The sequence below is a fragment of the Syngnathus typhle genome, linkage group LG16 (assembly GCF_033458585.1).
Source record: "Syngnathus typhle isolate RoL2023-S1 ecotype Sweden linkage group LG16, RoL_Styp_1.0, whole genome shotgun sequence".
NCBI lineage: Eukaryota > Metazoa > Chordata > Actinopteri > Syngnathiformes > Syngnathidae > Syngnathus > Syngnathus typhle.
In genome coordinates this window covers 5,192,124-5,218,918 of record NC_083753.1, presented here as the reverse complement: position 1 = coordinate 5,218,918, position 26,795 = coordinate 5,192,124, and the positions used below count along the sequence as shown (strand labels likewise).

Sequence of the window (26,795 nt, the reverse complement as noted above, 5' to 3'; positions counted from 1 at the left end):
CAGCAGTCCACAGGCCATGACGCTCACGCTTGACGCCTGATGCTTGACGCCTGACGCCTGACTGAATGCTCACTGCACAAGTTGCAATAACATGTAGCCACTTCAAGGACTTGTGTGACGCACACGCACAAAAGGCAATGCACATATTTCGCTGCAAGTTTAAAAGCAACACAATGTCATTTTTGACACCGTTAGGTCATGGCATGGATATCTGCAACCCGAGCGCACGCAGCATATTCTCATCACTTCTTAAGTAGGTCTCGTAGACGATAAGATACCAACCAATAATTGCAAATCTTTCTAAGCTTTCTAGCCCTCACATCGAAATGCTCAATGAATGAATGAATGAGTCTTATGGAAGGAAAAAGAGCCGTCAACCAAATATAAAGACTACAAAAGATTTTCTTGAAGAGCTTTTTCTTTGTTCTGGTGTCCTCGAAAAGTTTCAGCATTTCCAAATAGGTTCAAATGTGCGCATCCATCCATGCATCCATCCATCCATCCATCCCTCCCTCCCTCCCTCCAACAGCTGACAAATCAAGAATGCAATCTCGGAGCCACTCTAGTGTGGCGGGTTAACGGGTTAAGCTGTGACCACTGATGGAGCCACACAAGCATAAGATTAAGAGCATCAGGAGGTTTTCTTCTTGACTTGAGCTCACATAGAATGGCTCGTTATGCAATGTTATATTTATGCGTTCTTTCCTCAATCAGCTCAATGGATGAAGCCAATTTCCTCAACAGTAAGAGATTTATTTATTTTTCTTTTTAAATATAAAGTACACATTTATATCTTGCATATTTGTTGGAATGAATTTTGGGAGCTAGCTAAATGCTGATGAGACTGTAAATGATCACCAGCTGCACATTTTAGGATTGTTTCTTGTTTGTTCAGCACATGGCAATCTGCGCTGGTGTTTTTTGGGAACGGATACGCAAGTGAACGAAATTTCCTTAAATCTCACATATGCATTCATGATGTTTGATGTTTTCACACCTCCTGACGGATACTTTTGAATGAAATACTTTTTCTTCCCTTTTCTATTTTGCTGCGTGATGAATCCGATACTAGTGATTGGCATCAAGAAATTGAAAAGTACTATGTACATATTTGGTTCATTTCTCCGACAATTCAACTGCTGCAAATGTATGTGCCGTCTAAAATATGCATGCGATCCATTTCCTCTGCCACGTGCTGTTGTTGGACTAATTGCTCATGCACGTGTTGTTGCACGTGGTGGTGAACTTGACCCCATCCTTGCTGGATGTGACATTGGCTGGCCTGTTTGCATTTCATTTTTCACTCCCCATTTCATTTGGGAATTCATGGGCTTTGTAATGAATGGAAACTTTGATTTCTTCACAACAACTTCATTCAAGAGAAAACAATGATATTCCGATAAGAACGTTTTGTCACGTACCCTACAGCGACATCCATAACCAACTTGATCGTGTCGTCATATCAAGAAGGTCTACAAAGGCTTGTTGAAGAAGCTTTTCAATCCAGACAAAGGTAACCACGGAGCAAAATGACGTTGGAAACAGGGCTGCCCAAAGTTTTGTTTTCTTTCCTTCTTTCCATTTGTGCGCATAGACGGAGTTCACGTGCGCCTTTCCTCGGCGGCTTTACGTTTGGGCACCAAGCTGAGCCAGAGACCCTGGAGATAGGACGTGCTGCCGAGCTTTTCCACTCAACTCTGCAAGTCCTTGACCAAAAATGCAAGCAGAGGTACAAAAGGGATATCGGAGAAACAGGTGGGCTCACTTTTAATCGTCAATAATGTCGAATCTTCATGCTATTGATTGTTTTTCCCTCTGACAAATGAATGGAATGTGTTAGGTTTGCTTTCGTGGGAGCATGTGGAGCTTCTGGCAGAGCTGTCAGGATGTCCGCCTCCAGCGCATCCAGCTATCTGCCAACACAGTTACCTCAGCAAGTATCGTACCGTAAATGGCGTGTGCAACAACAGGTACTCTACTTATCATGAGGAATAATCATGTGACTTTGTTGGCAGCGGCAGTCTTATATTGTCCAATCGGAGGCGCTCGAATGATTCCTGTGCGTTCACACTGCCTAATTAGGTTTTTTTTTCTTCCGAAATTTGGGATGATTTTAAAATTCTCTTTATATGACTCCAAAAGCTAGTTAACCCATGATGAGTCTGGTCCTTTTCAACTGCGACTTTCCAACGTTACTGAACGCTTGAGGGAGGGAGGTCTGACTATTGATCACGACGTTTGAATGGCTTCATGTTTTTTTGTTTGTTTTTTATTCTTATGCCAGGTACAATCATTTCTGGGGCGCAGCCAACATTCCTTTGATAAGGTGGCTTCCAGCACAATATGAAGATGGAGTGCGACAACCCAAAGGTTGGAACGCGGGAAGGCTCTATCGTGGATTTGAGCTTCCCACGGTAATGCTTGAAGAATATTCAGCTCGGTTATCCATCAACTAGGCACATGGTATGTATTTCATGTTCCGTTTCCACAGCCAAAGGAAGTGAGCAAAAAGATCATGGGGAGCTCTGTCAAATGCAAAGATGATACCTACTCGCATATGCTTGTGGAGTGGGGCCAGTACATTGACCACGACATAACGATGACCCCTCAAAGCCCCGCCGGGAAGCCTGGCGACGACGACGACTGCCTGAACTCTTGTCAAAATGTGCATCCCTGCTTTCCCATCCAGGTCAAGTGAAAGAGCGCATTTATTTCCTTTCCAAAGCACGCACAACACCTTCACCCTGTCTGCCTTCAAATCCAATATGGGAATCTGAACGGCTTATTGAGTCATTGAAAGGCAATTCAATGACATACGTACAAGCAAGTCACATTTGTTGAAAGGATTTGCTGATGAAAAGCGAGGGCTCCAACACTTTGCCAAGGAAAAGCAAACACAACTACTACAGTACGTATGTGGCATTTGCCAGGACAGTCATGGTCAGGCCAGGCAAACAGCAACTCTGGGAGCAAATTCTGATGACTTTGAAATTGCCTTTCAACCCAAATGCTGGTCTTCAATGCAAACGAGTTCCAAGGGGGAATTGCTCATCGCTACCACCGACTTGTCACTTGTCCGACTTGCAATGATAGGAATGCACGATGTGATTGATTTTGCTTTTTTTTCCCCCTGCAGCTACACGAGCAGGCCCCGAAGGGACAAAGCTGCATGCCTTTCAATCGCTCTTTAGCAGCCTGCTTCAACGGGTTGGGGCCCGACGTGTCGCAAGCCTTGCAGCGACAGCAGATGAATTCCATCACCTCCTTCATCGACGCTTCGGTCGTGTACGGCTCCAGTCCCAAAGTGAACAGGTTTCTGCGAGACCTTGGCGGCTTTAACGGCAAACTGACTGTCAACGAGCACTTTGGGGACCCCAAAGGAAGAGCCTACTTACCTTTTGAAGAATCCCTGCAATCCGTCTGCCTCGGCGGGCGGCAAAAGGCGGCATGTTTCCGCGCTGGAGACGGTCGAGTCAACGAGGGCCTGCCTCTGATCGCTCTGCACGTCCTGTGGCTGAGGCAACACAATGGAATAGCCGAGACGCTTCGGCAGCTCAATGCTCACTGGAATGCGGAGAGCCTCTATCAAGAAACGCGCAAGATTATCGGGGCGCTGCACCAGGTGTGTGCTGCTCAATGGTTTCAGCTCCGTATATTTTGGATCAATTCATAAATATGTCTGTGATTTTCTGCTCTTTTCTAAGATAATAACCATGAGGGATTATGTCCCCAAAATAATTGGTCAAGAGTTTTTTGACAATTACATTGGACCGTATGGAGGATACGATCCAACCGTGGATCCGTCCGCCTCCAATGTTTTTGCCACGGCGGCGTTCCGCTTCGGTCACGCCACCATCTCCCCGGTCGTCAGGAGACTCAACCAGAGCTACCAGGAACATGAATTCTTCCCCAGTTTAAAGCTGCACGATACCTTCTTCAGTCCATGGAGGATCATCGAAGAAGGTACGAGCTCTTGTTGCAAGCCGTCACAGTGACGTTGCTTGGAGCCAACGTTGTTTTTCTTAGGCGGAATCGAGCCAATCCTTCGAGGTGCGGTCGGAGAGGAAGCGGCCAGCATCCTTCCGAGCAAATTGTTGGCGGATGAGCTGACCGAGAGGCTGATTGTTTTAGCTGTTCCGCAAGACATGGACCTGGCTTCACTGAACCTGCAGAGAGGGCGAGATCACGGTCTGCCAGGTCTGTTTGTTTGCCTCAGTGTGTGACCTTTGCAGGTGGACAAATGCTTCTGTCCACGAACTCCAAAATATCGTTCTATTGCCTTATCGGAGTGACCGTTGATCACAGTCCCGTACTCGGAAAGACCAAATCTACGCCATGGTATGCTTTGATTCTCAATCTGCAAATACGGTCACTCTCGAGCGAGTGCTCAACAACATGACAAACAACAGTACGATCTACAAGCAAATAGATAGGTAGGTAGGTAGGTAGCGCCCATTGAAACTCATCCTTCTCCAGATGCATCAGGATTGGCACAAATCGGGAGGGAGATCAGAGAGAGACATTACAAGCTTCAAATCAAAGCTCCCTTTGCTTTCCAGGATACAACGACTGGAGAGATTTTTGCGGACTGGAGCGCATAAGGACGCTGGAAGACTTGAAGCAGGTTGTGAGTGACGCCAGTGTTGCGGAGAGGATACTTCAAGTGTACAAGCACCCTGACAACATTGACGTATGGCTGGGGGGACTGCTTGAGACCTTTCTGCCCGGCTCAAGAACCGGTCCTCTATTTGCCTGCCTGATTGCAAAACAGATGAAAGCGCTTCGTGACGGCGACAGGTTGCCGACGACTCTGCTGGACCACTTTTGCTTTGTCACATATTGACACCAGCTATCTTTTCCTTTTCTTTTTTCCCTTCCAAGATTTTGGTGGGAAGCAGAGGAGACTTTCAGCCAAGCGCAGAGGAAGGAACTTGTCAAAGTTTCACTGTCTAAGATCATCTGTGACAACAGTGACATCACAGAGGTCCCACCGGATGCCTTCGTATTGGGAAAGTACCCCTCGGGTTACGTCTCGTGTGACACTTTGCCACCAATGGATTGGGAGGCGTGGAGAGAGGAGAAAAGTCAAGGTAAGCCATATTAGCATGGACTATTCAAAAGAGCGCCTGACTGCAGTGCAACAACACCCTTGACCATCCTGCTTAGTACTTTTTGGATTCCTCCCGTCCGTGCGTCACCATGTTGGACTTGTCATGAGAATAAGAAGCAGCCGAGCAGAATTTCAGTTGTCTGCTCTTTCATTCCACTTTGCTCATTAGCATTTTCAAAGGACTATTTGAAGTATGACTTGACTGCAGGAATGGACAATGCAATGGACTTGGTCTGCCTCAGCCAGCACTTTTTCTATTTAGCTTGCAAAACTATTTGTGTCAATGTAGTAATGTCAAATGTCTTTTGGAGTTGAAATTGTAATGTTGTTCATGTTCCTATGCATTAACCTGCAAATGTATCATCATCCATCCATCCAACCAAGCAGATTTAAAGCGCTGCGGCTCTCCGGGACAGATCGACAATGGCGATTACGTCCTGCTCAAGCTAGCTGGCAAATTGGTAGCCCTGTACTCTTGTTACCATGGCTTTCAATTAACCGGCGGCGATGCCTTGATTGCTTGTGAAGGAGATCAGTGGAGCGACAAACTTCCACATTGTCAAGATATTTTGTGAAACGTAAGTGATGAATATCGGATGGCGAAATACGTTCAAGTGGCCGCCTTCGATCAAGTTATTTTTTGCAACATTTGTGCATGTTCTTCTCTACATTAAGAATGACTTAAGGATCATGACGAGCGGGTTCTATCTTTAGCAAGCTTTCCGATGACAGGAAAAAGATTGGGAAAGAAGTTGTGAAGGTTCTGGGGTGATATTGGTCAACAATTGCCTTTTTTCCCCCGCCAATTTGGCTTCCTTATCTAACGTGTTGTCGGTGGTGCAAAGAAAATAAGGCTGCTGCTACACCGGGATTTTGCGTAAATGCCCAACAGTCATTTATGAGTGAATGAGGCCCAATGAAGCATGCTTTTCTTCTTCTCCTCCTCCTCCTCCTCATTTATCTTCCTTCTTCAGGTACACATGGAAATTTGCATCCACTGGAAAAGAAATGCATTGTCAAAGTGCGTGGAAACAGCCTCTCGGGTGATGTTTCATACCTCAGATTCCGGAAGTGTCATGGTCGTTCCATCAGAAAAACGATTGAAGATTTCTAGTGTGGACAAAGATAAAAAGCAATTGGTCATGACAAAGTATGTATGCGCATCTTGTGTCATATCCCAATGCACCCACTTTTCATAGAAACAAGACGAAGAGCAAGAGTGATGAAGTTCTCCATGGTTATATGTCCAGAGGAAGTCCCATAGCGCAAAGTCAACACTTTGAGCATGTTATCACTGACCCTTATTCCTGAACACACACACACACACACACACACACACACACATCGGAGGAATGTCAACGCTCCCGTTTGTGACTTCTATGGCCGTCAGGTGGGCCCACAGAATACCTAAATTAATGGCAGCATTCTTCAGCTCACTCAGTGTAACGCCGCCATTTGATGACACATCAATACGTCGGAAAAGATCCTGGAGAAAGCCATGGAGTCGAGCTCAAGCCAAACTGTCAATTGCTTCATGTTTACAAATGCCTTTCTATACCTTGTACTTGGCCACCTTCTTCCACAAACTATAAAGTTCCCCAGCATTCAGTTTGCCGTTGCTAGTTGTCTTCAAATCAACATTAGATGTAAGGCTGCCTGACACAAGTTTCAAAACTATGATAACGTCTTTTTGGTATCGACTGAATACTTTGGATGCATTTTCCATGCAATGACGCCCAGGACAGAAGCTCAAATGGCAATCTGTCGAGACTTACGACGCTAAATTAGTCGTTTACTATGAAAATAACCACAAAGGATACGCTCATCAAAACGACCATGCTGCGGCATGCGTCAAGACTGAAGCCTCCACTTTTCAAGTCTCCTATGAAGAAAAAAACAAACAGCATAGAGATAAGGGAATTACTTTTATTCAATGTATGACAAATTTCATTTGTCCCAGCCTTACCTTTCAAAACACTATCGTTGAGGAGCTTCTGAAGCAGTTCGGCATCCACTTGGTCATACTGAAATCAAATAAGACAAAGAGAATGCACGTGCACCTTTGATGCTGAGCTTGGATGTCGGGGCAGGGGAGGGGAGGGGGGGGAAGCGTGCGTGCGTGCGTGCGTGCGTGAATTTATTCAGCTCGTGCATGTTCTATCATGTGTGCTTTTGAGATGTTTTGTCATGTCCAAATCCTCATTTAATCCCAGTCCCTTTCAACGTGTGGGAAGGAGGGCGTCGCCTCTGGTGACGAGCCACCGCCCATGCTTGAAGAGCAGCGAATAGAGAATAGATGTTGACATGTAAAACAAAAGTGTGCAAGCAAGTGGAAGCAACCGCTTCAACATTCAGCTGAGCAATGCCAAAAGACTTTTTTTTTTTTTTTTTTTTTTTTTGAATGGGGCCGTGAGTTCCCGATGGCTGCACCTGAAAAGTGCATGAGCAGACTTTTTCTGCTGAACTACATATTGACAATAAGGTGTCATCCACATTTGCCAGTTCAAGATGCAACAAGTACCTGGCCGAATAGTTGCTGGAACAGGATTCTCCCGTCATCGGCGGCGGCAGCATTTAGGTTCTACAAAACAGGAAGGTAGTGTTCAAAATGCAACTTCTTCGTTTCAATGGCATCAAATAAGCCAAAGGCAACCTCTTCGACGACGTCTTTATATCCATGAGCGCCAGAAGTCTCGCTGTGGAGATAGTATCCTTTTGTCAAGGTCAAAGTCAGGAGTGCACATAGTACGTACGTACATACGTGGTTTCGGGTGAACTTACTGGATATGAGCCTCGGCCTTGGAGAGGATGGTCAGGATGAAGGAGGCAGTGTCGTTGGGCTTGAAAGTTGACGGCACAATCAGGTATTCCCCTGGCGCCAATTCCACCAGTTCCATCACCTCACGAGCGTTGGTGAAGCGTTTAGTCTGCACCACCGGTTTGTTTCTGCTGAAGAAAGCTGCCGGAAAACTTCCCCTCTGGGCCGTCAACTGGGATTCGCACACTGAGAGTCAATTGCTGTTGCAACATAAGATGGATGACACTGATGGAAGGATACTCACTTCTTTCGGGACCTGATGACCATTGGTTCATGTCGGGGACAAAAAAAGAGATGCTCTCTCTCATATCCCAGATTTGAAGAATGACAGTTGCTAGTATTCAAAATGACGGACCTGAAATACGGAGAATCCAATGTGGAGATTCTTGACCAAGGCTCTGTTTCTTTTGTCCGGCATTTGCATGAGTGACACCAGCATATTTCTTTCCCCTTGTTTGGGAGCACATTGAGTGCCACTGTGAACTTGCTCAATGCTGACTCGATACTGCGGATTAGTCCAGAAGCTCTGCTCTGTCATGGACACAAACAAACAAACAAACAAACAATTTGTCCATTACTCCAATAGCCTGTTTGCTGACGTTCGTCGTGTCGTCGTGGACAAACTGTTGAGCCGCATCATCGCAGCAATTCCGTACTAATCTCTCTTGATTGGAGATTGGATAAAAGCGGCCCCAAAGTTGCTTTTAGTGGCGTGGCAGATATTGCTCAAGTACCATTCATGCATCCTCCAGCTGTTTTCCCAGCAAGCCATCTGCCCTCGTAGAAGGACGTCCTCCAATGGCAGTGCGAGTTTCCATCAAGGAAGTCGGGACACATGCAGCAGATGTCGAGATCGCAATAAAATCGACAAAAGTCTCGCAGGCTCATCCTGTTGTGGGAATCAGCGTTTGCTTACGATCCCTCCTGAGTATCAGCAGTAGAAATCATTTGAAGTAGGTCGCTTACCAAAATTCCCCGTTGTCAACCACGGAAAGAGACAGGGATCGTTCTTGCGGGCTCACCGTTTGCCACAAAGGTGACCTGGCCGCATTGGCATCATTTCATGCAAGAAAGAAGAGATTCCCGTCTACTCGATTCCAGTTGGATTTGCCCTTTGAAAAGCATCAGACGTAACGTACCCATCGCTCCAGTCGCCGTTCCACTCGCCCCTGCCCCAGGGGTTTAACAATCGCACCAAATTGACCGCTTGGCCTCCACTCATCACCTGTTCCAAAACGCAAAGGTGTAAAGCAAAAAGTCCAATGTTCCTCCATTGCAACTTTTTAAGAGTTCACCTGTCTGACCCCGGTGACCGTGTAGGCGTGGCCTTGAACCAATCCATTTGGCAAAACAGTGTTGGCTGCTGTCTCCTACAAGTCACAACAAGCATCTTTTGAGCTACTAATCTGTCATGAAGCTTTTCTTGGATGTTCTCACAGCATGAAGGAAAGTGACATGTAGGATCTTGAAAGAGAATCCGGAGTTCAGCTGAGTTACAAAGACTCAATGCCAATTTGTCCCTTTCCCTTGAAATTGCAAGAGCCGTCGTCTGTCTCCCCAGTGGTGCCTCCAAGGATGCTTGGGGCCCGCAAAGCCCTCAAGCAAATGGGCTCAAGCCAATGGAATGGCTCGAGGGTGGCGCTGGCGGTTGCGCTTACCCCTTGAGGAGTGCCGCATCCCATCAGCGACACGGATTGTCCGGCTCTGCACATAAGCTCCCAAAGGTCTTGGGGAGGATCTGACAGATTGATACAAATGTGAACGCCGCCCGTGAAGTCCACCAACGCCTCGTCGGTTGTTCCGGCACTCATGTCGGAATAGGAACCGCAAACCCTGGCGCAAGTATGTTGCAAGTATGATGATGATAGAAATGAGCAAATGGATCCCATTCCATACATACAAATGATTGCATACTTTGCATAAGCTTTCTCCAACAAAGCGGGCCAAAATTCTGTCGGGTCTTTGGATCTCACAAAAAGCAGTTTGCCATTGATCGTTGGGAGCTTGTCATCGATGACCACGTCAACCCACCTGCCAAATCTCCAGAACTGAAATGGTGGGAGAGATGAAGTCACACATACATACATACGTACATACATGCATACATGCATACACATACACACACGCACACACACACACACACACACACACACACATACATACACTCATACATGCTTCCACACATACACACGTACATACATACTACTAATACTTGGACTGTCTACGTGCATTGCAGCAATGCTATGTATTCATCACAGTGTATTGTATTTTTGCTCTTATGATGTTTCAAGGTTACAAAGGTTTGAGCAGCAACGTAAGGATACATCGGCCTCTGCGACAAGAAGTCAAGGTAAGTAACTACTGTTTTGTTTTCTTCTTCTTCTTCTTCTGGCTAAAGCAGTATTGCTGTGGATTCTGATTCCAGCTAGAGGTGCACTCTACGCCAGCATGTCAGAAAAATGTCCATGTGAATTGCAACGTCATTTACCCGGAAATGAAAGAGTCCGCAGTAGTCCTCGACAAAGTTTTGCTCAAGAGGAACAACGTGCTGAAAGACAGCTGGCTTGAATGTCAGTGCACCAAGAGATGCAAGGAACCAGCAATTTCCTGACACGAGACATTTGAAGTGAGTGCTCAGCATCGTGTAACAAGCTCTTGAATGATGCACTTTCATTTTCTTACCAACCATGCCTTGACCAAAGTCAAACCTGGAGATGCCATCGACAACAAAAGATGGATTGGGAACCAGTTTCTGAAAGAGACCATAGTTTAGGATGCGTATGAGTTTGACGTTGGAAAAACCAAACCTACTCCCGGTCTGTGCCATTGCACTGCATTGAGGTCCGAAGGACTCAGCGCAGCCTGGCCGAGGGATCGCGCGTCTGGGGGGAACATGTCGTCGATGTAGCGTAGTTGCCGGCTGACGCAGTACGCTTTCAATCGACGGTAGTCTTGCTTGAAGAGCACCTCGGGGTTGCTGACGGTCCCGTAAGCATCTCCTGCATGCCGTGCATTGATGATGCTCATACACACGCCCGGAGAAAGCATTTCGCTGCTGACCCCAGTCTGCACTGTAGAGGAACAGCGGTTGAAAAGGCCAAAATCTTTATCTCTATTTGTTGGCACCATATTTACACGTTGCTTGCTTGCTTGCTTGCTTGCTTGCTTGCTTGCTTGCTTGCTTGCTTGCTTGCTTGCTCGCTCGCTCGCTCGCTTGCTTGCAATACGTCCCTTGTTCAGTAGTTTTCTTCACGTTAATGTGTTTTATCCAAGGTAACGACTTCTAAATAGAATGTCAACACAAGGAGATTGCTTGGGTTGGAAATCAAAGAGGGCATCTCCTCGCAAACATGAATCAAACCGGTTCATCCTGTTCAGAGGCGCAGCCAGCCTGCCCGTCCAGATGAATTTTAAGGACGGATGCTTGGCAGCCAATCATGAAATCAGTGCCACACCTCGAGTGGGAATTCATTTCGATTTTTCTGCAACTTCACTCTCAAGGTTCCCCTGCTGCATCTTTGGCAGGAACTCAAATATTTGTTTTCTTCAGCGCCTCAGCATTTGTAGCGACAGATTACATTCAAGTTTCCATTCTGTCAAATAATAATAATGGGGGTGCTGCTCATTTCTTGAAAGCAAGCCCATGTTAATATTCAAGTTGAAATGTAGAGCAAAAATCTGATCCTAAAAGGCCAGTGTTAACTCACCAGGAAGTAGAGGATGTGTATGTTGGTGTTTCCAGGTGGCTCAGCGAAGCATGCGTGAGAAGGCCAGCTCTTTTTGTCTTATATAATAGCAGCAGCACATCCCTGAGGCTAGACGGCAACCAATATGCTAATCATCTCTGAAGCGCCACCTACATAGTTTGCCATTCAGAACAAATGTTGTTGCATGTTGTTGCAAATCTTCCAACTGCCCAGGCATGTTCGAGGTTTCGCAATACTTTGGTGTTTCAACACAAACGCTACAAGTACGGAAGGACCACTACAATTTGTATACGCATTCAACAGGAGTCCAAATGGACCTTCACATAGTCTTTTGCTGCACCGTACAGTATGTAAGTGGGGTTAAAGAAGGGACAATGCTGGGACAAATGATGCGTCTGCCATTGAGCCACTCTGGCGACCTCTGTTGAGGACACGCTGAAAGTCCAACAACTGCGACAAACTTAGGGAGGGATCAGGGGGGAGCAAAAGGAATAGAGAGTGCCAATGTGAAGCCGTTGCACGTTCCATTCTTATTGGATCGGCATTTCCAAAGAGTTTCTCAAATAGAGCTGGCAAGCCTCCTCGCTGCCTATTTGACACCGAATGATATACGTACTTTCAAACCATCTTGCTGGAAAAGCTGAAGTCGTGGCTGTAGGCTTAGGGTGGGTGCAAGTGGAATTCCTGCCATTGTAGTTGCTCATCCGCTGCGTCCAAACAAACACAGGAACTGTTTTGCTGCGCTGGTCAGAAGCAGAACCAGCATCAGCAATGCATTCTGTCGACCAAATACATTCTCAACTCCATCCAGTCAAACACAAACGGAACCTTGACTGTAGTCATGTCTGCATAGGTTGAAGGGGGCCAATGACATTCAAAAGTGCTGGGCCCAGCAGTCATATTTTTTTCATGCCATCAAAGCAACAATTCCAAGCAGCACGAATACATTGGAGCTCATTATTTGAGTATTGTGAGCTATTTCATTGGAGGGCTCCTCCAGTCGAAAGATTGCAGGACGCAAGGCCAAGTCAAAGCAATTTGAAACTTTAGCAGCGGCTTGAAAACCCTTCAAGGAAATAAATCCATCAAAGGTGTGTTTTGTTGAAAATGTTCCTGGAAAGTGGAAATGGCCAAATTGTGAAAAACCCATTTTTCGTCGGAATTCATAAATCATCAGCATTGTAGTGTAATTGTAGTCTCAAAGTTGTTTGCGTTTTCAAAACAAGTGCTAGAGTCCATAAAACAGCCAAAAGATCATGTGCAGTGGTGAAAGGACTCCACCCCCCCCTCGCATCCATCCATCCATCCATCCATCCATCCATCCATCCATGCATCCATCCATCCATCCATCCATCCATCCATCCATCCATCCATCCATCCATCCATCCATCCATCCATCCATCCATCCATCCATCCATCCATCCATCCCCACTTTCCAATTGTCATGTCACAGCCTCTCTGAGGTCACGTGACCTCTGCGTGTTCACGTATTGTAACTCGATACAATTAAGGGAGTCGGCCTAGAAGCCGCGAGTCCGCAGGGGCCGGAGGCATCTGGAGATCCAGTCACAACACGGCCCAGTGGCCCATTGTTTCCCAGCTCAAAACGGAACTTGTGGGCTCGGGAGAAAGAATGAAGGAAAGAAAGAGCCCTTGAACATTGTTTCCGTCTTCAGTTGTCCCAAACAGGATACGCCGGGACCCACCGACGCCAAAGCAAACGAGGCGGCCGGCCGGCCGCATGTTGCTCACATTTCAATTCTTGTGAAGCGCAACCATGCCACTGATCTGGCTCTTACTTTTTCTCATCCCCACTTTGGAAGGATTGGACGGAGTCCAAGAGCAAAGCATGTGCACGTCCGACGCCTGCTACACCGTCCGTGCGGAGAAGGTGAGCTTTGACAAGGCCAGTCAGAGCTGCTTCCACAACGGAGGCTACCTGATGACCGTAAGAGACAAAGAAGAAGAAGCCATCCTCAACGCTCTCCTCTCGCCCGTCGGCAAGGACGAGACGCAAGCCTTTTGGATCGGCTTAAAGCTGCACAGAGGGGACTGCGTCTTAGCTGACGCACCGCTCCGAGGCTTCAAGTGGCTGTCCGGGGACCAGGATTCGCACTACTCCAACTGGAATCAAGAACCCGTGGACACTTGCACGGAGCGCTGCGTAAGGGTCGCTTACAATGCCCACCAGCAGCCCAAATGGAGCGCCGGAACTTGCAAAGCTTCGGCGTCGCCCGTGTGTAAGTTTTACTTCCAAGGAATGTGCGGCCCTTTGCATCTGTCGGGCTCCGGACACATTTCCTACACGCCGCCTTTCTCCGAGGAGCCCGTCCAAAACGAGATGAAATCCTTGCCGCTCGGAACGTACGCCGAGGTCACGTGCGGTGACCGACGCCAGCACTATTCCGTTTGCGTCCGGAGCGACGAGAACTATCAGTGGACGGCGCCGGGTCCCTTTTGCCCGACGGAAGGTGGAAAATGCGACGAGGACAACGGCGGATGCCAACACGTGTGCCGCCGGCAGGTGTTGTCGGATGGGCTCACGTGCCACTGTCATCAGGGCTACGTCCTTGAGGACGACGGACTCTCGTGTCGAATCCCGGACGTGTGCGGCGTGGCGGACGCTTGCGAGTACCGGTGCGTGGTGAGAGAGCGGCGAGCCTTCTGCACGTGTCCCCAAGGCTTCCAATTGGCAGCCAACGGGCGCAACTGTTCTGACGTGGACGAGTGCCAGCGCTCCCAATTGCCGTGCGGCGGCCACGCGGCGTGTATCAACACGGCGGGCGCTTACACCTGCGCGTGTCACCGCGGCTTCCAAATGATGGACGGCGACTGTCGCGATGTGGACGAATGCCTGCGGTCCAAATGCACCCATGGCTGTTTGAACACAGCCGGGTCCTTCTCTTGCTACTGCAAAGACGGCTGGGCTCTGTCAGAGGACGCCTATTCCTGCGTGGACGTGGACGAATGTGCTACTGAGCGCTGCTATCCCTTCCGATGCGTGAATACCGAAGGAAGTTTTGTCTGCGTGTGCCCGGAGGGCTTTCACTTAGCGCACGGCGCTGGGACCACCGTGACTTGCACCCCGGATGCGAGCAATGTAACCCTCGAGGTGGGCCAGGAAACGCCAGCCGGTGACTTTGCATCGCCGGCGGCGGCAGAGGAGGCCACGGGAGCGCCGGCTACCACCGATTTGCCCTTGGTCGCCCCCAGCAACGCTTCGCTGTTTGCCGGCGCCGTGCCGCTCAACTCCAGAGTGCTGGTCTGTGCGCTCGGCTCGCTCGTTCCTTTGTTGCTCGTGGTCACGGTGACGTTAGCCGTCGCCATCGTGCGATGTCGCCGCTCCAGAAAGGAAGCCAAGAAAAGCGCCACGGACACTTATTGTTGGGTTTCCTCTGGTTTTGATCCACGCCTAGAAAAGCTCTATGAATCCATCTTGACGGATGACCTTTGACCCGATGAAGAAGATTGCCCTAATTGTGTGTACGGTGTCATTTCAAGTGTATTTATGTAATTTATGTCCAAGTCATTCTTGCTTTTCAATTGTAAACACCACCCACGCATGCAACCCTTGTCTCACCTGCTTTTTTTCTTTTTTCCTTCTTCTCAATTTCATGAGCTGTGACTGGCATGCATGCCCCAGTTGAGGTGGTGCACATCCTGGACTGGTTGGCAACCAATCCCACATCACATACTGTACAAAGAAAGAAAGAAGGAAGCTGAGTCCCTTTGGCATGTTTAAGCACGCAATTGGCTATGTGGAATGTGAGAGGAGGCTACTGAAAGAAAATACCGGGAAACACGACACATATACAAACGTGGTGTTAGTAGTATTGGCAGCAACCAGCGTATGTCTTTTTGTGCAATCTAAAGGGGAGACGAGAAGAGTTGATTTGGTTCTGCACGCACGCACGCACGCACGCACGCACGCACGCACGCACGTGTATGTGTGTTCGGGCCCCTGCGCTTGACGTTGGAAAAACTTTATCTCTTTATCTCATTTCCTTCCTGCCTTGGCTTTCCTTCCGCTCCACAGTCGCTCGCCTGCAGAGCTCTTACTCCGCTCTGCGGCAGCATTTGAAGATGAACGACGGCGCAGCAACATGGCCCGCTTGAATCTCCAGGTGCTTGTGACATTGTCTCTTCTTTGCTGGTCCTCCATCTTTGGTACGCGGCGTGCCGCCACCTGTCGACCTCTCTGCGTCGGGAGCGAGTGCTTGCTAATCCACCGAGACCAAGTGGATTTCACAACGGCCCAGGAAAGATGTCAAGCCAACAAAGGAGTGCTAATGACACTTCAGTCAGCAGAAGAGAAACAATTGCTCGATATGGCGGCGCAAGAACTTGCTGGCAACTTCTGGCTTGGACTTCATCTGCCCGGCGACGCCTGCAGCAACCTCTCTCATCGTATGAGAGGCTACGAGTGGACCTCTGGCAAAGGGCACAGCGAGCGGCGGGTTCTCTCTTCCATCGCCTGGAAAGATAGCGTTCGAGTCTGCTCTCCGAGCTGCGTCTCACTTTCGAGAGAGAGAAAGCTCCGAGAGTGGCCGTGCTCACATCGAATGGACGGATTCCTGTGCAGGACCTCCCACCAAGACGCGTGCCCGGCACAAGAATTATCCGACGGGACCTTTTTTCCCAGTTCCAAGGGCTGCTCGGGCGCTCCGTGCGAGCATGTGTGCACTCCGGTAAAAGACGGCTTCAAATGCTCTTGTTTCGGCGGATACGCAGCGGACAGGACGGACGGCAGGCGCTGTCGAGTCCACTGCGCCGAGGAGACGTGCCCGGCCGTCTGTGAGAAAAACTCTGGCGGTGTTTGCTTCTGTCCCGACGGCTTTGTCCTAAGCGATCAATTGTGCGAGGACATCGACGAGTGCTCGATGAACGAATGTGAGCACGAGTGTCAAAACACGTTTGGAAGTTTTGTCTGTGCCTGCAAAGAAGGTTACGTACTAAGACATCAGGTGAAATGTGTCAAAGCAGTCCATGAGCCTGTCCTTATCACCACTCCCTCTGTCAGAGGTTACGTCAAGCCTGACAACGACACGACGAAAGCTTCCACTCTTTCCGCTGCCACCTTTACTTGGCTGTGGATTTTTGCTGCTTTGGCCGTGGTGGCCTTTATTTGTGTGGGAAGATTTTACGTGATGAAGCGCCTCAAGCACAGAGAGCGGCAGAATCTCAACCCGAGTGGCCCTTAGTGAGGCTTGAACCGATGACATTGAAAAAAAGAGTCACATTTCTCCTTGATGAGTAGAGAAAATGAATGGACTGTATATAGAGAAAGCTCCACCAGCCGCCACTGGATGTCACTGTCTATCTGTCTCTCATAGAGCACCATCTAAAAAAAAAAAAAGGTCAAGACCCAATGATTGTCTCACACACAGTGGGTGTGGTGACATTTGTCTCTGCATTTAAGCCATTTACTGTTGTTTTCGACAAATTCGAACTCAAAAGTTAGGAAGGTTAAGGACTCTCTACTGTCTGCACGTTGTGTAAATATCATGAATATGAACACGCCATTAAATATGGATGTATTGTTTCAGATAGTTCTATTTAAAGGTTAAAAATGTCCATTACCCTTCAACGGTTTGGGGTCACTTACAAATATCCGTATTTTTCAAATAAAATCAGTATATATTTTTTTTTTTCAATGAGGGTAATATTCAACTAATCAGGAGTACACTGACAATGTGATAAATGTTTTTGAATGCAATATCTCCATAGGTGTAGAAAGGCCCATTTGCAGACACCACACCTAATTCCCCGTTGCAATTGTGTTAGGAGGCTAATGGATGATTAGAAAACCCTCGTGCAATTATGTTCATGGTCATGGAAAACACTCAATTGTCTGGGTGACCGCAAACATTTGAACAATTACCAAGAAAAGGCCCAAATGTCTGGCAGATGACCCAGAAAGCCTGTGTGATTTGTTCTACGTACTAAAACGTCGAGAAAACTTTGAACAGCACCCAGAACTGCTTTTTTCCAGTTACCTAAACCAGATAAGAGCATATTTGAACACTAACCCCAGCTTGTAATCAATGACCAACTTCACGACCAGCATACGTGATACCTCAAGGCCACAGATCAGTGGAGAAGAAGTCTCCAAATAAAGACAAACTAGAACCCAGGGAAACTGTAAACCCTTGCTCTTTACAATGCACATACATACATGCACAGACATACATGCACAGACATGCATGCACAGACAGACACGGACACAGACACCGACAGACAGACAGACAGACATGCACAGACAGACACCGACAGACACAGACACCGACAGACACAGACACAGACAGACACAGACACCGACAGACACCGACACCGACAGACAGACAGACAGACAGACAGACAGACAGACAGACATGGACAGACAGACATGCACAGACAGACACAGACAGACACAGACAGACACAGACAGACACAGACACCGACACAGACACCGACAGACAGACAGACAGACACACAGACAGACAGGCATGCATACATTGGTCCATGCGTAGACATAAAGGGTAGCAGGCCAAACGATCATGTTTGATTTGACTTTTTCTCAACTTTATTGACCATTTGAAATGTACAAGAAAAGAGCATATCTGCACTACATCCCATACTGTGCATATAAACGTGGAGATTATACAACACGAAGTAAAATAGATTATAACCATACAGATTAAATGTATTTTTATGTCTTCATTTGCCTACTTGTGCATGATGCAATCATCAATTGATGTGCCCACATTTTTGTTTTAAAGGCAATAAAGATAACACTACATTTTTGTAAAAACACAAACTGTTGTCGTATGGGTCAGAGAAAGACTTTGAGATAAAAGAAAAACATGAGTCATTCGAAATAAATTCAATCATCGAACATGTTTAGGGCAAAATTCGACAAGATTTTCCTGCGCGTCAAAATTGTCGATTAACTAGACCCAAAATCCGGACGTGACGCACCTGTCGTTGGCCAATCACAAAGTAGGCGTCCACCCACAGCAGCGTTTGATTGGCTTAAAGTTTGTTCGCCCCTATGTTGCTCATATAAATAATAACAACCGAAACCTAGGTTAGCATGTGTCCGGAATCCACGTTGACAGCTAGCCGACCGATCGAAGTCGGCCGCTTTGAGCTTCAACTGAGAAAACACTGACACAAAGCAACGAGGGCAGCAAGCATGTCGGTCGACGGTGTGTTTCGGACCCGCTCGCTCGGCGTGGCCGCCGAAGGGCTTCCCGATCAGTATGCAGATGGCAAAGCAGCGAAAGTCTGGCAGCACTACATCGGCAACACGCAAAGCAGGACGCAGGAGTACAAAAGCTGGGTGGTGGCACTGCTCAGAAAACACGGCGTCCGGAGAGTGCTGGATGTTGCCTGCGGAACGGGGTAATTCATGTCGAACCAAGGTGGCACGCCAATCCTAAAACGTTGCTTCCAAATGCCATGAAATCAGCCATGTGCAAAGATGAAACACGTTGCTGCTTTCGTTCCTTTTCTCTCGCGTGAGGATGTGAAAGTGCACAAAGAAGAGACACTTTGCTGCTTTCTTTCCTTTCCTCTCGCATGAGGATGTGAAAGTGCATAGGATGGCAAAGTGCAGTGTTGCGCCACCGGCAGGCAGGCAGGCAGGCATTGAACTCCCTCCCTCCCTCCCTCCCTCCCTCCCTCCTTCCCCATCTGTTGCATGGCTGCTGTGTGGGGCCGCGTCAACATGATCAGAGTGGAATGCTGTCATAACTACGCAAGCAATGCAGGATTGCTGCAGAAAGTATGTTAAGGGCTCGGATCAATAGGGTTTCTAGTGAAGCGCTGGGAACATGAAATCGATGATGTCATTTGTTTGCCTTGTTTTGACAGTACATTCCCCCAGTTGCTCCCTTAGTTGCTGTTAATGATTGCATTTTCAGGTCGTGGTCCACTGCGTCTTACCCAATCTGGCCAACCAATGGTGGCTTTTGAGGACATGTTTGCCTCAAAATGGTCCAACAACCTCAAGCCTTCATTGGAAAACTGTTTCACATTAAGATAAGATAAGATAAGATAATCCTTTATTATTCCCTCAATGGGGAAACTCCTGTGTTTGCAGCAGTACACTTAACATATACACACACACACGCATGCGGGGAAGGGGGTAAAGATTTTAAGAAGTAGAAGGTATATATAATTAAAAAAAATATGGACAGTGTATACAAAATACTGGCAATATACAGTGGAGATAAAAAAAATATTAGATAAAAAAATAGTGCAAAAAAGTGCAAAGAAAGCAGGTAAAAGAGTGTGAGGTAGACAGATATTGCACATAGTGTGATTGCACATATGGTTATTGCACGTTATTTTGTCCGTTAGCTACGATGGTCGGCCTGGTTGTACAGTCTGATGGCAGCAGGGAGGAAGGACCTGCGATGCCTCTCGGTGGTGCATCGTGGGTGACGAAGCCGGTCGCTGATGGAGCTCTCCAGGGCTCTGACAGTCTCATGAAGGGGGTGGAAGACATTGTCCATGATGGAGGACAGCTTAGCCACCATCCTCCTCTCCCCCACCACCTCCACCTGGTCCAGACTGCAGCCCAGGACAGCGCCGGCTTTCTTCACCACCTTGTCCAGCCTCTTCCTCTCCGCTGCAGTGATGCCGCTGCTCCAGCAGACCACCCCATAAAAAATGGCGGACGCCACCACAGAGTCATAGAAGGTCCTCAGGAGGCCGTCCCTCACTCCGAAGGACCTCAGTCTGCGCAGCAGGTGGAGTCTACTTTGGCCCTTCTTGTATAGGGCCTGAGTGTTAACAGTCCAGTCCAGTATGTATGTCTGTGATCACGATCCCTTTTTGAATGCCTTTTGAGCCTTGGCTTATTAGATGGAGCTAGTTTGGAATCATTTGTAACTAGGATAGAATGGACTTCCGCCTGGCTGGCAATGACCATCCATGTAAAGGCAGGCAGGCAGGCAGGCAGGCAGGCAAACAGGTATAAACCTGTCAAAGCAGTTCAAGGATGATGTGCTCATAACATTGCCACACAAAGCAGGATGAGATGATGAAACATTTCAGTTGACAAAACCACTTGACAACTAAAACAACTTGTTGAAGTGCATGCATTATAATAACATGTGCATGTATTTCTTTTCTAGAGTGGACTCCATTATGTTGGTGGAGGAGGGCTTCAATATGGTGAGTGTGGATGCCAGTGACAAAATGCTCAAGTATGCGCTGAAGGCCAGATGGGAGAGAAGAAAAGAAGCAGCGTTTGACCAATGGGGTGAGATATTTGGATCTTGTGGATAGTATACGTATATATGTATTTGTGAATACGTGTGTTTATGTAGCATGCACATAGAATAATGAACATGATTGTATTCTTGGGGGCTTGGCAGTGATCGAAGAAGCCAACTGGTTGACGCTCCCGCAAGACGTCCAGAACCCAGGAAGAAATGGTTTCGACGCGGTTATATGCCTTGGCAACTCCTTCGCCCACTTACCGGATTTTAAAGGTACAATATAAGTTTGAGCGTAGTGCACCCCGAGTGCTGAAATGCATTCTGTTGCGTTGCTCTTAGGGGACCAAAGTGACCAAAAGTTGGCTCTTCAGAACATCGCAAGCATGGTCAAACCAGGCGGAATCCTCATCATTGACCACCGCAACTATGACTACATCCTGGAGACTGGGCGAGCACCGCAAGGCAAAAATGTTTACTATAAGGTATGAAGGGGAACGCTGCGCACTCGCAAATTACAATGGAACCATTGGCTGGTCAATGATGCACTACAAGTGCCTTTGCAAGTCTAGTTGCACTGAGCAATTGTTTGTTTGTTTGTTTGTTTGTTTGTTTTGTCTTGCAGAGCGATCTCACTCAGGACATTTCAACTTCTGTGCTGTGGGTGAATAATAAGCCCCACATGATCACTCTGGACTACACCATCCAAGTTCCACAGGCCAGCCCTCAGGAGCTGCCCGAGGTCAGGTAGGTGCAAAGTACTGACACAACAAACTGAAAGTCATGTTTCCACTGCTCGCTCGCTCGCTCGCTCGCTCGCTCACTCGGCCGTGCCAGTGTCGCTCCCCTGATGAAGAAATGTTCAAATGTGTGCAGTAAATTCCGTCTCTCCTACTACCCTCACCGCCTGGAGAACTTCAAAGCGCTGCTGCAAGAAGCTTTCAACGGCAAACTGGAGCACAACGTCTACGGAGACTTCATGGCGTACGTCCCGGGTCAAAGTCAGGCGCCGTGCTACTTCATCCATGTTTGCAAGAAGACTGCATAGGCAACTCAAATGTGAATCCACGTTGATCCACCCAATCATGTTCAATCTGAAATTTCAATTGCCACCAATTTGATCTGACTTTCTGACAAGCTTCATAAGGAACCCTTACCATCCAAAAAGATCTTGCGGGTCATGTCAATCTTATGCTAATGTTTCAGGGGTGATTTCTTTCTTCTTTTAACACGTTGGTCTTCAAACACAGATAATGGGCAAAAAAGCATTTCAACTTTGCATTTGGAGTTGCAATCTTGCACAGTTGTTTTGGCGTCAGATCAACAAGAAAAACTTTGGAGAGCCTTCAATTTGATAACAAACAAGAAAATAGAGCCGCTTGTGATGGATGTGCCTGCTGCCTCCTCGATCCATATGAGCCGTAAAAACATGCTGACAACCAACCATTTTTCCACTTTGTCTTTTCCTTGATTGCCACTTTGCACATTCATTGAAACGCGTTGACATTCTTTTGCTTTTTTGCTTATGTGGGTGCAAAATGAAAGGGCCCCCTGCCGTTTGTCTCGCAACGGGTGGCTAAATCGGTGTACGTACGTCTTGAAATGCATTGGATTAAGTCAGTGCTTCTCAATTATTTTCTGTTACGCCCCCCCCCTAGCAAGAAGGGGGCCCCTTGGGGGGCGCGCCCCACTATTTGAGAAGCACTGGCCTAGGTGACTGATTCACAATTTGGTTTTGTCTGATATCAGAGATTAAATAAAGAAAACCAACTGGCTGATTGATTTGTTTTAATTGAGAGGAAAAAAAAACAGCAAAAGCATTTCACTAGCTGACCAGGAGATGGCGACAGCGTGGCATCTGAAGACCATGGATTGTTTGTTCTGCTATAGCCTAGGTGACTGATTCACAATTTGGTTTTGTCTGATATCAGAGATTAAATATAGAAAACCAACTGGCTGATTGATTTGTTTTAATTGAGAGGGGAAAAAAAAACAGCAAAAGCATTTCACTAGCTGACCAGGAGATGGCAACAGCGTGGCATCTGAAGACCATGGATTGTTTGTTCTGCTATAGCCTAGGTGACTGATTCACAATTTGGTTTTGTCTGATATCAGATATTAAATAAAGAAAGCCAACTGGCTGATTGATTTGTTTTAATTGAGAGGGAAAAAAAACAGCAAAAGCATTTCACTAGCTGACCAGGAGATGGCGACAGCGTGGCATCTGAAGACCATGGATTGTTTGTTCTGCTATAGCCTAGGTGACTGATTCACAATTTGGTTTTGTCTGATAATAGATATTAAATAAAGAAAACCAACTGGCTAATTGATTTGTTTTAATTGAGAGAAAAAAAAACATCAGCAAAAGCATTTCACTAACTGACCAGGAGATGGCGACAGCGCGGCATCTGAAGACCATGGATCGTTCTGCTATGCCGGTTTAAAAAAAACACAAAAAAAACATAATTTGTTAGGGGTCAAAGGTCAAAGTTTACGGTTCAAAGTTCACCCAGGGGTCAAAGGTCGGTTCAAAGTTCACCCAGGGGTCAAAGGTCGGTTCAAAGTTCACGGGGTCATGTGCACATTTTCGATTTTTAACTAGAGTTGAAAGTTCAGGGTTCAAAGGTCACCCAGGGGTCACCACGGGGTCACCACGGGGTCACCGCGGGGTCACCGCGGGGTCACCGCGGGTTCAAAGTTCAGGGTTCACTTTTTTTTTTTTTTTTTTTTTTTTTTTTTTTTTTTAGGTTAACCTTTATTTAACCCAGTGCTTCTCAATTATTTTCTGTTACGCCCCCCCCTAGCAAGAAGAAAACTATTCGCCGCCCCCCCTCCCCACCGTGACTATCCTAACTTGTCTTGTAAGTCGTAAAATGTTGCACTGTTGCAAACGTGACAGAAGTAACAATGAGAGCGCCACTGCCCCCTGCTGTAGTAAACGCGCAATTACACTTTATTCTAGTACTGCCAAAAAAAAAGCCTGTTCCCCAGGGTCACACGCGCCCCCCCCAGGAATAGCACCGCGCCCCCCAAGGGGGGCGCGCCCCACTATTTGAGAAGCACTGGCCTAGGTGACTGATTCACAATTTGGTTTTGTCTGATATCAGAGATTAAATAAAGAAAACCAACTGGCTGATTGATTTGTTTTAATTGAGAGGAAAAAAAAACAGCAAAAGCATTTCACTAGCTGACCAGGAGATGGCGACAGCGTGGAATCTGAAGACCATGGATTGTTTGTTTTGCCCCACTATTTGAGAAGCACTGGATTAAGTGGAGAGAACATTTCACAAGAGTCTTCTGTTCAAAGTTGTGAGATGCCTCTTGAAATCCATGAAATCAAAGCATTTCTAGTCGAAAGAATAGTTGACAACTTTCTTAAATGCAGCTTCTTAAAAGATTGTAAGACATGAAATGACATTTCATTGTATGGTCTATTGTTTTCAACTGTTCAGTTAGATTTGTAGAAGTAATCATGTGTGAAGCTCTCCTTCCGAGACTCACTCTATTATATTTACTGCCATATAACGTTTCGTTTATTCACCGGGCTCGGTCGGGGGAAAACAAACAAACAAACATGCAGAACAAAGGTTAGACACAAGAGGGCGGTATAGCATAACAAATAAGCTCAATGGCTGGAATCGGCGCACGCACTTTTGTTTCTTCAAGCCAACCCCTGAAACAAATCCCAGCATCTTCCGAAATTTGACAACAACTTTTCGCACGAGTATTTTGAATACATTTAATACACGTTTATTTGGGCTTTCAAGATTTGTATTTCTTTTGTCTATTCCAAGTGCACCATAACCTTTGACCCCAATCTCCCTATCCATACTTTGACGCTACTTGCCAAACGATGTGTGGGTAATAAATCAAAGAGCTCCTAGGACAGGTAGCTATAATCCCAACTCCTCCAAGCCTTTTTTCCCTGGAGTGTCTTGCTGAGGAATCCCGTCAGAGCATTTTTTTTGTACTCGCGCAGTGAGCTAATACACAAAGCAGATGTCTGAAATGTTTGCCAGATGTGGCTACTTTGCTTTCAAAGTGGTTTTCAAACGCTGGTTTTACTGGCAAGGCTTGCTTTCACAGCACATCCTTGGCTTGGGCCAACTCAAACAAAAACAGAAAGAGAGAGCTTCATACACTGCAGATTGATTTTCAAGTGCTTTGAGAAGACCGTCAGAATGGAGAATGTATTGGACATGCAAATATTTCCTTTGGAAGTCTCAGAAAAGCATGTATTGAGTAGCTTTCGAACAATGCCGTTCTTAAGGATCCTGCAAGCAAAAACATGAGGCAGGCGGGCGAGCAAATGGTGCAATAACTCAAGGAGGCCAAGCGGGCTTATATTGGCTTGCTATTTATCCCACTGACCATTGTGGCACTGGTCAAGCAGGACTTGTGGATCTTTGTAGTTGTAGAACAAACACACTACTAGCAGCTCATGTAGCAGATACCCATGACATAGGTTAGTAATACAAAGGCGATGACAAGTTGCTTCGACTGGCCTTGATTCAAGTTGGCTTTGCTCACGCCCGCAGCGGCGAAGGCTTTCCTCTCCACAAGAAAATCACCAACACCAGGTCTGACTGTTACATCTGTCTGTTACATGGCACGCCGTGCAGGATTTGTACAAAAACAGAGCCTCAGGTGTATCCATCATAGAGCAATGTGCAGTGTTTGGGGGAGGTTACAAAACACCGCACTTTCTTCATATAGTTTGCAGACTATGAGAAATCCCTTCTGAGGCCAAGTTTATAGTCTGTAAGCATTTACCGTCATTATCATAAAATTGTTGGTCACACCAAACACTCAACAGCTGCTGCTCTTATGGGATTTTCCATTCCACAACTCCGCCTGACTGAGCCAAGTCATTATTTGGATGGCGGGAGAGTATGTCATATTTTCAATGCAGCGGATAGATGGATGGATGGACGGACGGACGGACGGACGGACGGACGGACGGCCAAGTGTTATTTGACTGCCCCTATTTCTTGCAACATGAATGATTTTGCAAGCAAGGAGGCCCAGTTAAATCATTGCTGAGGGGTCAGAGACAGTGAACAACACACTTTAGAGCCCCCCATTTGAGGACCTTGTGATGCAAAAGCAGTCCTCAGCAACAGACAGTTCCCATGGCAACAGCGATCTGCCAAAGTTCTTTGTTGACAAATGACAGCGCTCCTTTCCTCACCACTTACTGGGCCATGTCTTCATGTGCGTGTGTGTTTTATCTGGCAAGAGGCTATAGGGTGTTCTTCCCCATGCACAGACACACACGAGTGGTTTGTCTTCCTTTCCTTTCACGGCCTCCGTCCAATTTGTCCACCTTAACATCTGAGCAAGGCCGATGTGACTACGTACATCGTGAAAAACTCATTGTTTTGCATTTTAACAATTTGAACTGGCCCATTCATTGATATGACCGCTTGATTTGATCATATACTACAGATAGGCCATTCCAAAATGGTGACAGAGTCAAGTCCAATAGAGCAGCAGTTATTCACCAATGATCAATTCAGAGTGATGCAGAGTCACTTGTTTTTTGGCCACATTTGCGCTCCTAATGTTATTGCAGGTCGCTCGAAGAATACTTGAATAGCGCAGCGACGTGGGAGACAAAGAAATGGAGATCTGAAGTGGGAGCAGCAAAAGATGGAGGGAGGAGGCAGGATGCAAAGAGCCATGCGGCAAAAAAGTCTCACCAATAGACGAGATCCTCACCTTACGTCACAGCTGTCAACATGTTCACACCAGAGCTTTAGCGCCACACGCACGCTCCCACAGACAGACACCATGTAAAATATGTTTCACAATGGTTTAGCGCAGTGCTTCTCAATTATTTTCTGTTACGCCCCCCCCTAGCAAGAAGAAAACTATTCGCGCCCCCCCCCCCCCCGTGACTATCCTAACTTGTCTTGGAAGTCGTAAAATGTTGCACTGTCGCAAACGTGACA

General features: G+C 47.0%; 5 protein-coding genes and 1 long non-coding RNA gene across 12 annotated transcripts; 5 read left to right on the top strand and 1 right to left on the bottom strand.

The window, feature by feature from the left end:
• Positions 1–561: 561 nt before the first annotated feature.
• tpo (thyroid peroxidase) lies at positions 562–6,718 on the top strand. 2 transcript variants are annotated; one of them, XM_061300966.1, is made up of 13 exons: positions 562–743; positions 1,429–1,513; positions 1,595–1,755; positions 1,841–1,970; positions 2,285–2,414; positions 2,492–2,689; positions 3,137–3,622; positions 3,705–3,963; positions 4,027–4,197; positions 4,560–4,797; positions 4,882–5,090; positions 5,498–5,688; positions 6,085–6,718. In XM_061300966.1, exons 1-12 carry the CDS (start codon positions 668–670, stop codon positions 5,683–5,685), a joined length of 2,331 nt encoding a protein of 776 aa, XP_061156950.1. In that variant the 5' UTR covers positions 562–667; the 3' UTR covers positions 5,686–5,688; positions 6,085–6,718. The 2 variants fall into 2 exon arrangements, with proteins under 2 accessions (XP_061156950.1, XP_061156949.1); XM_061300965.1 differs by having other exon boundaries at positions 5,495–5,688.
• LOC133169071 (calpain-1 catalytic subunit-like) lies at positions 5,982–26,643 on the bottom strand. 5 transcript variants are annotated; one of them, XM_061300961.1, is made up of 24 exons: positions 26,563–26,643; positions 15,216–15,329; positions 12,252–12,378; positions 10,740–10,999; positions 10,611–10,680; positions 10,417–10,535; positions 9,843–9,976; positions 9,587–9,761; positions 9,224–9,298; positions 9,068–9,153; positions 8,895–8,969; positions 8,663–8,817; positions 8,284–8,459; positions 8,173–8,184; positions 7,892–8,100; positions 7,764–7,806; positions 7,632–7,691; positions 7,077–7,134; positions 6,931–6,992; positions 6,669–6,737; positions 6,518–6,596; positions 6,301–6,417; positions 6,168–6,220; positions 5,982–6,107 (listed from the first exon to the last, which is right to left on the bottom strand). In XM_061300961.1, exons 2-24 carry the CDS (start codon positions 15,321–15,323, stop codon positions 6,081–6,083), a joined length of 2,349 nt encoding a protein of 782 aa, XP_061156945.1. In that variant the 5' UTR covers positions 15,324–15,329; positions 26,563–26,643; the 3' UTR covers positions 5,982–6,080. The 5 variants fall into 5 exon arrangements, with proteins under 5 accessions (XP_061156945.1, XP_061156947.1, XP_061156944.1 ...); XM_061300963.1 differs by having other exon boundaries at positions 12,252–12,373; positions 26,563–26,641; XM_061300960.1 differs by lacking the exon at positions 26,563–26,643 and having other exon boundaries at positions 15,216–15,525.
• Positions 9,976–10,714, top strand: LOC133169080 (uncharacterized). Its single transcript, XR_009718362.1, has 2 exons — positions 9,976–10,278; positions 10,354–10,714. It is a non-coding gene; the product is annotated as an uncharacterized LOC133169080 (long non-coding RNA).
• On the top strand, positions 13,236–15,222 carry LOC133169075 (complement component C1q receptor). Its single transcript, XM_061300970.1, has one exon. It carries the CDS (start codon positions 13,413–13,415, stop codon positions 15,087–15,089), a length of 1,677 nt encoding a protein of 558 aa, XP_061156954.1. The 5' UTR covers positions 13,236–13,412; the 3' UTR covers positions 15,090–15,222.
• LOC133169077 (complement component C1q receptor-like) lies at positions 15,601–18,431 on the top strand. Its single transcript, XM_061300973.1, has one exon. It carries the CDS (start codon positions 15,739–15,741, stop codon positions 16,834–16,836), a length of 1,098 nt encoding a protein of 365 aa, XP_061156957.1. The 5' UTR covers positions 15,601–15,738; the 3' UTR covers positions 16,837–18,431.
• On the top strand, positions 18,694–22,619 carry gnmt (glycine N-methyltransferase). Of its 2 annotated transcripts, none has more exons than XM_061300976.1 (6): positions 18,694–19,018; positions 20,758–20,885; positions 21,001–21,117; positions 21,184–21,326; positions 21,467–21,588; positions 21,718–22,619. In XM_061300976.1, the coding sequence occupies exons 1-6, from the start codon at positions 18,810–18,812 to the stop codon at positions 21,887–21,889; spliced, it is 891 nt and encodes a 296-aa protein (XP_061156960.1). In that variant the 5' UTR covers positions 18,694–18,809; the 3' UTR covers positions 21,890–22,619. The 2 variants fall into 2 exon arrangements, with proteins under 2 accessions (XP_061156960.1, XP_061156961.1); XM_061300977.1 differs by lacking the exon at positions 18,694–19,018 and adding an exon at positions 19,366–19,400.
• Positions 26,644–26,795: the final 152 nt, after the last annotated feature.